Source organism: Numida meleagris, chromosome 5 (assembly GCF_002078875.1).
Source record: "Numida meleagris isolate 19003 breed g44 Domestic line chromosome 5, NumMel1.0, whole genome shotgun sequence".
NCBI classification, from domain to species: domain Eukaryota; kingdom Metazoa; phylum Chordata; class Aves; order Galliformes; family Numididae; genus Numida; species Numida meleagris.
Window position 1 is genome coordinate 64,350,993 of NC_034413.1, and position 13,780 is coordinate 64,364,772.

The following is a 13,780-nucleotide window of genomic DNA, read 5'->3' on the forward strand; positions in this document are numbered from 1 at the left end:
GCGGCACCAGCTTTTTATTAGAAAGTTAATAAACTTTGTGTATGTTCTAAAGATAATATTGAAAACTGCAAAATTGTGTTCTGCATTTTATAATTGGTGTGGAAAAAAGGAGGAGATCTAATCCTATTGGGCCTTCTTTGCTCTCTTTTGCTCTCTCTCTCCCTTTTTCCTCTTTGATGGTAAGCAGCAAATTTTAATTAGCTTCATTTCCACAATTCAGTCATGCATATGTAATCTTTGTTCACACTTTTATAAAGTAAAATTAAGTGAAAGAAATTGGGTAATAATAGAAAGCTTGTCTGAGCAGAACAAATGTGAATTATCAAACATAAGGAAAGATGACTGGGACTACAGGGCTTGAAGTTGTGCAAGGTTTGAGGTGATTTTTCTAAAACAGAGCTGCATAAATAATGCATAGAAACAGGTGCTGATTATCCTGTTTTGGGCATCTTTTGTTCATTATGTACTTGGGCTGCTGAGGTACAGTGATAACCAGTGAATGTGAGGAGACTGCTTAATAACAGCTTTCTAATGTTTCTCTTTTATCATGAGCTGAAAGTGTCACATGAGCTTGTCTAGTTAATAAAAATCACTTTGTGAGCCCACTGTTCTTAGATTTGGTGTTGGAGCAGATTGCTGTACTGGGCCTCTCTCTTGATTATAGCTGCAAAAGTTGTTCTGCCGTTTTGCATTGTAATTTAAAGGTTTCCTAATCCATATACACGCCCTCTAATTAAATGTTTCCAGGGGTTACCTTGGGAGCCTTCAGTGCTATGGTTTGAAACTAAAACTAAAGAGCGCATTAAATTCATTCTCCCTGGGGTGAGACACAAGAGAGGGAAGTACATTTTCATCCCCTGCAACTTCTGATTATTAGAAAGTATGAGCATAATTGGGACTGCTAACTTCACTCTTTTTTGCTATCTCACATGAGAAGATGGAAATTTAAAGGGAGACAATGTGTCTAAGTCTGGAGTTCAATTTATAACTTCTGAGAAGATTCATCAACAGGAACTGAAAACCGGAATCTCCTGCTGAAGTAAATTGGTCCATAGCCACAGAAGCTGCATAACAAACACCGCTGCACCAGGTGCTGAGGTCTTCATTAAAGGATATGTAAAATAGTGAGGTGTATTGGTGTCACTGCATAGAGAAGTAAAATCTGAAGCCCAGTTAATGTTAAACTTATGAGCAGGTATTTCCCCTCAGTGCTTGTTCACATACTCAGCCTCACCCCACCAATCTAACAGCTTTAGGAGAAACACCTTTCTTTGTCCCTGAGAAGGAGCTCTTATTACAGGAAGTGAGTTTCAGACTTGGGCTTCTTTTTTTTTTTTTTCTCCTAACTCTCCTTTGCTACCAGTGACTAGGGACAGGCAAGATTTAAATTAATGGTTAACAGAGGTGCACAGAAACTCTGACTTCCTCCTACTGAGGTCAGGGCAGAAAACTGCCTCTGTTCGCAGAGGAAGAGACGAGAGCTGAGCGAAGAGCAGTTCACATTACAGAAGGGCTGGAGAGCGGTAGCTTCACTCAATAGAAAAAAGAGGAGGAAAACCCAAAAAGAGCAAGATTTGTTTGCTGTAAAGATTGGTAAGAACTGATTCGCTCCCACTTGGATTATTGACTCAACAGTTGTTGCTAACAAAACTCACAGGTGTGGCTTGTTGAGACGATTTCATTGTACCTGACTGCTCGGATTTGTGAAGGGGGCAAGGTGAGAAAAGATTGATTTGCTGTGGTATCGAACATCAGAGAGGCTTTTCCTCCCTTCTCCTCCTCCTAGAGGCTGCTGATGGCTAAACAGGCATCCTCTTCAGACTGTTCTCATCTCATCGACCACAGCCACATCCCTGAGTTTGAGGTGTCTCCTTGGATCAAGATCACTTTGGCCTTGCTTGACATCTGCATCTTTGTGGCGGGCATCTTGGGCAACAGCATCACCATCAAGACTACCAGGATCCTGCAGAAGAAAGGCTACCTGCAGAAGGAGGTTACAGACCACATGGTAAGCTTGGCATGCTCTGACCTGCTGGTCATCCTACTGGGCATGCCCGTGGAGTTCTTCAGTGCCATCTGGAAGCCCTTTGCCACCCCAAATGGCAACGTGGCTTGCAAGCTCTACTACTTCCTCTTCGAAGCCTGCAGTTATGCGACTGTGCTGCATGTGGCCACCCTTAGTTTTGAGAGGTATGTGGCTATCTGCCACCCCTTCAAGTTCAAGGCAGTCTCTGGACCCCGTAAAGTGAAGATCCTCATTGCTTTTGTCTGGGGGACATCTGTCATCGTGGCTCTGCCCCTGCTCTTTGCCATAGGCACCGAGTATCCACTGGAAATCATTGAGGACTATCAAAGTGTGACTGCCTGTGCCAAGTCAACTGCCAGACAACACCTTCCCGAACTGAAGCAAAACATGACCATCTGTACCAGCCTCTCCTCCAAGTGGCCTGTCTTCCAGGCCAGCATCTTCAGTGCCTTTGCTGTGTACATCATAGTGCTGGGGTCTGTTGCTTTCATGTGCCGCAGCATGATGAAAACCCTGATGATCCACAAGAAAGGAACTGTGGCGGTGAAGGGTGAGCCGGGACAACAGGAGCAGTACCTAAGGAAAAGCGAGAGCTCAGAGGGCAAGAGCTCCAGGAGACAGATCATTTTATTCCTGGGTAAGAGCCCCATCCTGCCCTCCCTCCTCACCCCTGCCCTCTTCCCAAAGAAGGGAAGGAAACCCAGAAGCCTCTATCTTACCAAGTTCTTCTCTGTGAGGGGTCTGTGGCTCAAAGGGGAAAGGGATACTATTGTTTGTAGTGGTATGTTTTAAGAAACCTGATTTCCCTGCATGTTTCTGATTCTTTCTATTGGTAGAAGAGGTGGGAGGGAACGTGGAAAGAAAAGTCTGATTGCTGTCTAATAGTTATGTTGTCTGACTATAACGCATGCCTATGTGATGCAGTAGTGGTAACAGGGTATTGATGCTTGACCTGTGGGGTAGCAGTAGGCACAGTTGCCAGGATATAAAGCAGCTCTATTTGCATGTCCTCCCATTAAATTACAAATACGTGCATATTTAGTAAGGCTCTTCATAAGAGGGAAGACTGATGTGCAAGATCTAAAATTTGTCCCACTGTGAAGGCAATTACCTGCTAACTCAGGGTGCTCTCAGGAGGGCACTTATTTAGCTGGGGCTGTTGTGGCTGTGTTGCATCGGAGCATTAAGAAAGCTGGGCTGGAGAGCTGATTTGGTCTTGCAAATAGCGGTTGTATTTTTTTTTTTCTCCTGGTTTTATTTGAAGGCCTGTAACCTTGGAATTATGTTTGATTCTGATCTCTCTTGCTGCATTTGTCAGACAAAAACTAATCAAGCTGTCATTTCACCAACTTGGAATCTTTCCGGGCTGTGATCCATGCAGTCTCCATGTTTGTTGATGCTCTTAGAGGCACCCTTAATCATGTCTTGGCTGAATTACAGCTAGTTCTTGTTTTGTTGAGTTGCTCAATACGATACTGGATATAATAAATGAACCATCTTGTGTATAAGTGCACAGCAGACCTAGGATTTCTATATTGGTTTTTGGTGCTCTGCTTGATGTTGAGAGGGGGAGTTAAGACTCGTGGGTCTGTCCACTTCTAGAGCTTTGTGTAGATTAGCTTTTTTATTAGTGTTTTCTTTTGTTTTTTTGACAGATAGGGCTGGTGACTTGAGGGTTTGGGGAAGGGATGGAGCTGTACTGGCATGGAGTATGAGAAGGGCGTTACGTGGGAGATCATAGAATGGCCTGGGTTGGAAGTGAACTCTAAGATCTTCTAGTTCCTTCCTCCCTCAGCATGGACAGGGATACTACCCACCAGATCAGGCTGCTCTGGGCCCTAAATCTCCCCTCGTTTAGTTTAAAGCCATTCCCCCTTGTTCTGTCACTATCTGCCTGGGAGATGTGACACATAAGGCTGCACAGACCTCTTCCTCATGCCTAGGGTTCAGTTAGAGAAGAAGTCATCTCTTTGTGCCAGGTATCTGTTAGTCAGGGATGAGAGACCCCACATCAGGATGATTGAAAGGGCTCTTGATATCCATGCTCCACTGAGAGTACTGGCTGCTGGGGTAGAAGCTTTACAGCTGCAGCTAAATGCAGCATGTTGCACAGATGAAAAAGAGATAAGGCTTTGCTCTTTAAGTTAAGTGCTACTGGGGGATCTTTAAATGCCTGTGGATCCGGCTCCTCTTGTAAATTACCATCCACAGCTCAAAGTCCAGTCTAAGATCCAAACTTGGTAGAAGTTCTGGCCAGGTAAGTTACTGTGAAGGTAAGTTACTGTGGCTTTTCTTCCCCTCGTTGGCTGTTGTTCTTTCTTGGTGGCAGTCCGGTGTGAAATGGAGCAGACCCATTGCTGCTTGTGGCAGTGTTAAGAAGCTAAATGAAGGCAATCAGCTTGTCCTCTGTCTCAAGGGAATTTGCCACCAATATTTGATGCTTTCTCAGCTTTTTGGAACTAGTAGATACTTCTGTGAATTCTCCAAAACTATTTCAGGCATCTTTCAAATGGCTCTTAATATGAGTCTTGCTAATTAACTTCTGTTGAGAAATAAATTAATAAACTGAAGAGGAAGAAACTGTAGCCTGCATCCCTGAGAACAATGCGAAGCAATTTAATTTGGAGATTTCATAAGAGTGATGCTTTAGGGCAGTTTTAACCCAGAATAAATGAACATATAAATTGTTTACAAATCGCTGAATTTAAATATAGTGATTTAGAAGTCCTCTTTGTTTTTCGTTTAACAGATGGGTCAAATTAAAACAAATATTTGCTCGTTTACAACATATTTCACTTTTAATGTGAAATGTAAATGACAGCGTATAGCAAGATGTCTTTGAACATCTAGCAGCAATAAAAACAATTTAGCATTTTCTAGTTGTTAAAAGTGGAAAGTTCAACAAAACAGAGATTAAATTCATAAATCTCCTGACGATGAGAAAAAGCCAGGCAGAAAGAGACATGAGATGGAACTGGTGCTTTTTTATTGTCACATTATTGTGCAGCACTTTAGAAAATTCATGAAAATGAATTGGAAATGTTGAAAGACTGCTTGCCGTGGGTAGCACTGAGGCTTGCAGGACGAGTTGCAGATGGGCTGACACCACAGCTGTGGTGGAGGAGGGTGACAAGGGGCCAAGCAAGAGGAGCAGCAAGGTGATGGGCAGGCTGTGCTCACCTGCTGAAGGACTTGTGGAGATCAAGTCCTTGGGCTTAAAGCCTGGAGAGGCTGGTTGAGGATTTGAAGTCTGTGGTGTTCCTGGCTACGCTCATGGTGGAGAGGAGGAACTGGTGCAAGAACTTTGCACCTATTGTTGTAGAGGAAATACTTCCAGAGGCAGGTCAGCTCAAATTTTGGTAGATTTGCCCCACTGGAGGAAGGCAAAATTGTCCCACTGTTTTGGAGAAAATCACTTTTGCTTTTATAAATTAGGCTGTGCAGTGCTATTGTTTCCAGCTTCTTTCTCATTACTGCTCTTGGCAGTAATATACGGTAGATATAACAGCATATGTAGGTCTCTGCATGATATTCCTGCTCCTGAAATTAGGCATTTCATGCTTTTGGCTAGACCAGGGCACATTTCCTGTAGTCTCTGTGCCTATGATTTATTTACTCATCTTCTGAGTGAGGTGGCAAAACTCTATTGCCTGCAGTGGGTCAGCCCGTCCCTATGAAGGGAGCAGATCTGACAGGTAGGCAGTGGGTGAGTTTTCCATACCAACTGTTCATAAGGGAGCTTTGCTCATGTTGGGACAGGAGATCTTCTAGTGAGCCTTTGTACAACAGCAGCTTGTCGTCAAGCTAGATCTGACTGGCCTGGACTTGTACTCTGTGATGAAGCAAGTTTTGACTGTCTCAAATGAAAAATGTATTGCTTCTAAAGCTTCTGTGGTATCTCTCTTGCCAGCTTTAGTTTTGTGCTTCTGCTGAAGGCCTGTGTTATATTGTGTGAGGCAGCTTCAGGCCTACCACAGTAAATAAGCTGAAATAGAAAAGTCTGTTAGTGTTGCTATAGCCACTGCTTTTCTTTGCACATGCTTCCAGTTTGCCCTTTGGAGCAGCGCTCTTCTCTGCTAGCACAGCAGAGGGGTTCTGCTACACGAGCTGCTAGGTGCTGTGAATATTTTGCCATTTGCCAGCCAGCATCTGAAAAGTGCTTTTCTGTCTCCTGGCTGTGAAGACAGACATCTGTCCATCTTGAGCTGCTTCTTTTGGGGGAGAGGGTACCAAAGTAAGCCAGCTGCTATGAAATGGTTGCAGTAGATACAGTTAGCAGGAGCTCAGCTGGAGCTACTTAATTGGAGACCACAGCTGAACCTGGCCATAAGCTAAAGCTAGATAAAACTTAGAGTCAGAAATTTAAAAGATCTCTTAGAACATAAGCTGGGGCACCGTTTCCCCCTATATTCTAGTGCTGGCAGATTAATGTTTTGCTCAGAGTAAAGGTATTGTGTGTAGAAATAGCCTTTCTGAGGATCGCTATGGAAATGTATTTCGCGAGGCACTTGGCAATTGGATTTTCAGGAGGACAAATTACTTCAGGTGCTCTGCAAAAAATACATGGTTGTCACGGTATAACTTGACAATGGTGGGACTTCTGGTACAGGAGAATTAGATGCTTCTTCATAAGCTGGAAATTGGCTGGGTTTTTTTTTCCTTACTGAGAAAGGTAAAACTTGGGGATAGAACAAAATTGAAAGAATAACCTAATTGATTAGATTCTAGAAGAACACAGCTCCAGCCCGTGTTCTTTAAACTCAGCTTCATTGACTCCTCTCGGTTCATTTCCTTAGTCATTCCACTCAGCTGCCTTTCTTCAGAGGGTTTGTTGGAGGGGTGCCTGAAGATAAATACATTGTAGGCTGTATATGATTTTCATCTCTGTGTTTTATGTGGCGTCTTCATCCATATACTCCCCTGAGCAGGGTTTCAAAATACACAAGAGGAGCAGGAGGCTGTGAGCTCTGAAATGGAGCAGGGACGGAGCAGGCAACGTGAAGCACTAGGACCAATTGACTGGGCTCTGGCCATTCAGCTGAATAAGATGCCCACCCTCTGTTGCTAGCAAGATTTTTGCTTTAGGTGTTGCTTTCTGGAGGAGAGATCAAAGCTAGGGATTTATAGTGGTGCTCAGGAAAATCTGCATTTCTCTTTTCTGCAAAATTATTAACCTGATGTCAACAGCAAAACTAATCGATGCTAGCGCACACTGGTAGCACAAAACCAAAGCTCAGCAGATGACAATGGAAAGGCTGCATTCAGGGATAACAGCTTCTTGGGGCAAGTAGGTGCAGCCTACTCAGACAAGCTGTGAGGTTTCTGTTGGTTTAAAAAAAAACAAACACAAGCATAGCCACAGTAAAATACACTCAAGGCAAATTTCCAGTCAGGATATTCGGATATTTTCAATTTTCCCACACGAATTTAAAAATGAACATAAGCAGAAACCAGCATAATTTTCCTCCCCATTGTAGAGAAAGCAATTTATGTACTGATGCTTTTGACTGGACTCATGTACTAGAAGATTGTGCTTTTGACTTAAATAGACAGTCTTCCCTTCCTCCTACACTGAGGGATGGCAAAATGCAACAGAAAGAAAAGGAATGTAAGAATAGGGACTAATTGAGGCCAGAACCCCCAGGGTATTTAAGACTTTTGTAGTTTTAATGGAAAAATCAATATGTGATTACACTTTGCTTTAGAGTACTTAAAAATTGCTTCAAAGTGGAGTCGGCAGCTTTAAAAACAACCTAACCTGAAAACATTGTACTCGGAGAATCAAGTCCACTGCTAGCGTAATCCACATCATTCTCTACATGTGATATCCTCACAGTCTCTGTGGGCACGCAGCTACTGTCTTTGCTTCTGTGAATGAGAAGCCCGTGAGGACAACGAATGCTTTAGTGGTGCTTAGTGAAAATCACAGCCGTGCTTCTGTCTTCCAGCTGGTGCCTGCAAGGAAACGGGTATTTCACTTGGTCTGACAGTGAGCTGTAGACATTGGAGTCCTGCTTCAGCCCAGCTCATCCTGCGGCATGCACAGCGTGAGCATCTGTATGCTCTGCCACCTGTGTTGTCCAGGGGCAAAGCGAACAGCTCAGTTTTCTTAAGTACTTCTGTGCTGCACTTGCCTTTGCCCAAAGTCTTTAAAGGTGTTAACCTCATTAAAGACTGTTACTTGGCCCTAACTTAGTTTATTATTTTCTCTCTTATTATTATCTCTCTTCTCTCTCTTTCATAAACTGTAGATAATATGTTTGTGTGTCTTCTCCCCATACTTTGTGGTCATTGTGTCTCCTGGCACCCCCAGGTATACACCAGGAGAAGGAAGGTGGATTTGGCGATTTCTGCATTTGGGGAGCTGAGTTCTGGTTGTCTTATCTCAGCTTCTGAAAAACCTACTCCGGGTCGTAGCAAAGCCTCTCTAGGATGTTTGCTTACAGGTAGAGACCTTGGGAACTGCCTTATTCTCCAAAGAATGAATAAAAAAGCAGGAAGATTTATTTCTGTCAAAGTGGAGAAATACAGATGTTACTCCAGATATTGTAGATTGTCCTTAGCTAAAAATCAGCCCCTGTGCATTGGAAAAATCTCATTCCACCAGTTTTTGTCTATTGCCTTATTCTTTGGTCAAGAGACTATTGTCTTAAGCATTAATTTTCCACTTTCTGTCTCGGTATTTCTTCTGAGACAGACACCAACTCAAACACAAATTGCTCTTACAAATTCCCAGTTTCAGTAAATAGGACTCATTTGTGGCAGGTTCACAGATGATTTATTGAAGTCTTCACCTGTGAAAATTAAATGTATTATCTATTCCTCTATTGTTTCATATTCCAATTATATCACATTTCAGGAAACAAAATCTTTTGTTTTCCTAGCTGATGTTAAGACCATTATCTTTAAACAATGATTGCTAGCCTCTGAATTTTAATGGAAGAGAGCTTTAATATCTGAGTACTTATTGGTAATATGAAGCTTTCAATTTTATCCTCAATAACTTCTTGATTTCCTAAAGGCAGAATTTGTGCTAGGAGCTGAGAACAGATGAACTGCCAACCAACAGGTAAAAGATTATTTTTGTCTCTTTCATTGTTATGAGTGAGTTGCTAAGCCTGTAATTTTACTGGATAGGTAGCGGAGTTTAAAAATAATAATAAAAAAAAAACCCTGAACTCTCACAAAAACCTAGTAAGAAGGAATTTCCACAGAAAATAAACAGTTAAGGTTTCAGCTGATGGTTGGCACAACGTGTTGTAGCATCTTCCTAGCCTTTTCCTCAGGGCATTGTAAGCAAGTTTGTACTGCTAGATGTCAGTCTTATGCTTAAGTGAGGAAGCAGTTAGCCTCTGATCCCTGTTGCGGATGCATGAGTAATATCAAGGTCAAACCATTATGGATTAAATGAGTTTGCTGAGATCCTCTTAAAGGTGAACCTGAAAAACAGGTCTAGTATTGCTATGAGCTAATTTTCCCTTACTTCTCCTTAAGTTGTTTTCCATGCACAGCTTGTTACATTTAATTCTCTTAAAAGCACTTGCCCTGTTTGTTTCTATTCTTTTTTTTTTTTTAGAAGATATTTAAATTGAAATTATAGCTTATGGGGCTAGAGTTGAGAATCTCTCTGAAACCAGCTGTATGCCTAGGGAAACATATAGAGGGAGAGGGTTCTGTTGACACTCAGAAAACACTTGACATCCATCTGTGGACAGGTGCACATACATAATTATTACCAGGAAACTCAACTATACTCATGTGTAAAGAACCCCAGCCACAGAGATGTAGTAGAGAAGACAGTATTGCTTAGCTATCTGTACTAGTCCTCACTCAGCATGAATGACTTTGTGTTCTTATGTTTTATTTTTCATAGCTAGCCGGGTGGTGCTGAGCGTGATTTTGGTTTGAAGGAATGTCAGGGGACTGTCCTGGTTGCTCCTTCCTAGAAAAATCTGTGGAGTTTGTTTTTCTGTGAAGTGTAAAATTTGAATTGTGGAACTTACTGTTGTGGAAACAAAACGTGAAAGAAGTAGGCTCCAAAGGAGTGAAATATAACCTTAAAGAATAGTGCTGTCAAGCTACAGATACAATCTCTACTTTGGAAAGTCCTTGTGATGCTGAGTGCCAGAAACTTGATGTGAATAGCACAGGAAAATCCCTCTATGCTTGTTCCTTCTCCCACAGTTGTCTATGTGGGATTATCAGAGAGATGAGTGCTAGCTCTATACCAGTACATCTTCTCTGAAATTTTCTGTGTATACCAAAACAGGCAAGTAATCCAGGTCTGCCTTCAGACAGACAGAGTAACATGCTCTTTTTAATATGGTGGAACAAGAAGAAGTCAATTAAAACGCTCTCTCTGGCAGGTTATTTTTCCTACACCATCTCCCCCAGTGCCCCATCATAAACTTAACAAACAAACAAACAAAAAAAAAACATTCCTGGGTGTCTTTTTTTTTTTTTTTTTAATCTAGGGGGAGAGTCAAAATATGTTTCTTTTGACAGGCTTCAGTATTTTTTGAATCTTTTCTTCGCGTGCCTCTGTCTTTGCAGTATAGAAAACTTATGGGCTTCCTGATTTTGAAAAGAAAACTGAACTTAAATTTCTCCCTTAAAGGCATTAAGAATGAAGATGTTCAGGAACTGAATCTCAAGGGAATGCTTGAGGTTAGCTAGAGAATAAAACTGGTGCAGCAATCAGAATTTAAACTTTCATGGTAACAAAAGCTTCCATTCCCTTAGCAGTAATGTACAGGGAGACCCAAACAGTCTTGACTGTGTGTACAACTTTACCATGCCACGTTTTTAGCCAACAGATAAGAACAATTGTGGTATGGTGAAGGACAAAGGCAAAAGAAAGTGTGCTGTTTGAGTGGAATTGTTTGCCTTTGCCCTTCAGATAGTGAAATATTGCTAAAAGCCTTCTGACGTTCTGTCACAAGCTTATTTGACAGATCAGAAAGATCTGTTGAAAGGAACGCAGGTCTACTGTGGCTGGATTGGGTTGTATCAGAGATGTTCAAAAGATGGCATTTGAGTAATCATTTTGTCTTGAAAGTCTAAATCCCTACATTCTAGAGGTAGCAATGATGGCATCAACTCCTGCCTAGATTCGTAAAAGCATCTGTTGGTATTTGCAGTTACACACATACCTTTGAAAAATTGGTTGTTGATTTTAGGGCTGTAACTTTGCTACTGAAGTATTAAGGCTTAAAATATATCCTTGTTTGAACTTGAACTTTTGAAAAAATGTGATATCTAACACCCATGTTGATTTAAGAGAAAAGGGCTACTAGGATGATGGGGGAATGGAGAGATAAACCTTTAATGAAAACCAAAATGAGGTTATCTTGTTTAATGTAGACTTGAAAATCTTGCAGAACCGATGCAGTAATAGCCGTATGCGGAGTGACTGAGTGCAGTCAATCTGATCTCATTGTACAGTGAGTTAAGCTTAAAGCCTTGTTGTGCATCTTTAGAAATAGCCCAGGGCTCCCCGACCTATTAAAGTTTGACCTTATGTCAATGAGTTTGCAGTTGCTGTTTTTTCAGTTGTGTTGCCTGGGACCTTCCCTCCAGCATGCATGAATCTTCCCCTTCACCTTAGAGACTGGCTGAAAGTCATAGTACCTCTGATTAACTTCGAATTTATAGAGCTTTAAATCTATGCTGAGTATGGATTTGCTAATTTGGTCTGTAAAGAAGAATAACCAGCAGTAGAACAGCTGAAAGAGAAGTTTTTTCTGAAATTGCTATCTGTTCATCTGGTGAGTACAAGGGACTGTCACCCTTCAGTCGGAGTGGTTTCTGAACAAAGCCAGGTCAGTCCTCATCTTTCTGTCCCTCTGAGGGTGTGTGGCCGTGTACTTCATTTCTCTTTCAGTGCTTTTCTTGTTCCCTGTGTCCTGTACTTGGAGGCAGCCATGGGAGATGGTTGTTAGAAGTTGATGTCTAGAGATAGGAACTTTCCATTGTTGTGATTCCCTTTGCTTTTCCAATTCCTTGCTCATAGGCACGCCTGCTGAATTCTAAAAAGCCTTCTGATAGCAACTTGAAATTCAGAAGTCCCCTTTCTATTTGTCTTCCAGTCCAAGCCAACATTTAAATGAATTCTTTTCTATTACAAAGAGCATATTGACAATTTAGGAAACGTTGTCCTGCTGTACAAACGTTCTGATATTACAAAATATTACCATGTTCTCTGCATCGATCTAAAAGATGGCGTTGGCACAAGAACTAATAGGTCTATAGGGGCCATGAATGAGTACAGACAGAAATGAGAAAATTTCTAATCATGAGAAGGGCATGTTCAGGGACAACCTTCCAAGTGCAGATCTGCGCCAAACTAGTTTGGTTTCTGGGGTAGAGAACGTGATGATTTCTGCAGGTCTGTGATTGAGATGCCCATGCCAGGATTGGAGGGATGTACCTAGTCCTGAAGCCCAAGCCTCACTGGGTGAGAAGGAGGAGGTTCTGTTTATCAGTCTTTGCTGTGTGACTCTTTTAGGAGGGTGCTGAACTTGCAAAGAGGGTCCAGCAAGCTTACCCAAGGTGAGCGTTGCCCTAGCAAATACCTGCTGGTAAAAGAAGAGTTTCAGAAATCTGGCTTTGGACCACATAACTTGCTGCACACACAGGTCCCTGTCTGTAAATGAAGGATTGATTTCCTGCGTTTTAGAGTCCCTGAGTTAAGGGCAAGCTATCATCCGCATTGTTCTTCCCCTTGCTGCCACAGACCCGCTATACCAGTCTGCCTTGATACTCTCTTCCACAGTAGATGTGGCCATTAGTTGCTGCATGTCTGATGAGTAGCATTCAAAAACCTGCCTCTGAGTGCCTTTCTGCAAGAGAGAATTGCTTTAACCTTATCAAATGGAAGTGCAATTTAAAATGACTTAATGTTTATTTACTGACAGGCAAGAATGTCCTCTAAATTGACTGTCAAGGCACAAACACAATGTGGTCGGACCAAATCATAACCTCTTGTTGGCTTTCAATCCCTGTTAAGCTTGGGGAGTGGGAATATTATTTTGTCCTCGCTGGATGTATGGATAGCATTCTCATTTTGAAGTTTTATACAATGAAGTTATATTTGATATTTGCATAATTCAAATAGATGAAATTCTCAAACAGGCACAGAAGACTTGATTTCATTAACTTGGGATGCAGCCATTCCCATCTCTCATGCAAATGGCAAATACCTTTCCTGTAAGTATACTTTAAAGATTCATTTCTTTCTCTAATCAAGTGGTGAAATCCTGCCCATAGGAACCAGAATTGATTTACTTTCCCTTCAGACTGAGTAGCATGGACCTTATTTGGGTTAACTTCTGCCATGAAATGTAAGGTTAACCCTTCTGCGTGCCAAGAATCAGCCAAATGTGTTCCTGTTCCTATGACACACTCAAAATGTACATGGTGCAGTTGTCCTGCAAATGTGGCTGTCAGCTCTGCTGAGCTCAAAGAAGGTCTGCCTGTTGTCAACAAAGATCTATTTTCACTGAAAGGCTGACCCTGAAAGCTGTTTTTAAAATCTCCTCCTGGGCCTCGAATGCTGTAATTGATTACATTTATTTTGGTTTTAGCCCTTAACAATCAAGGTGAGAAATTGCTCCCAAATCAGTTAAGATGTTGGGAGGAAGGCAGCTTCTCTTTGACACGTGGACAGAGCCAAGGAGCCGCAGTAGGCTCTTGCAGGTTCCAGATAGCATGGCATTTTCTGATTGAGAATGGAAATCAAGTACAAACGATCCT

General features: G+C 41.9%; 1 protein-coding gene across 1 annotated transcript in view; it reads left to right on the top strand.

The window, feature by feature from the left end:
* The window catches only part of GPR39 (G protein-coupled receptor 39), a 64,787-nt gene continuing 52,340 nt past the window's right edge, over window positions 1,334-13,780 (top strand). The window contains exon 1 of the mRNA XM_021397956.1: window positions 1,334-2,663. Within this exon, the coding sequence (XP_021253631.1) occupies window positions 1,796-2,663 (868 nt within the window). The 5' untranslated portion in view covers window positions 1,334-1,795. The remainder of the gene's footprint in view (window positions 2,664-13,780) is intronic.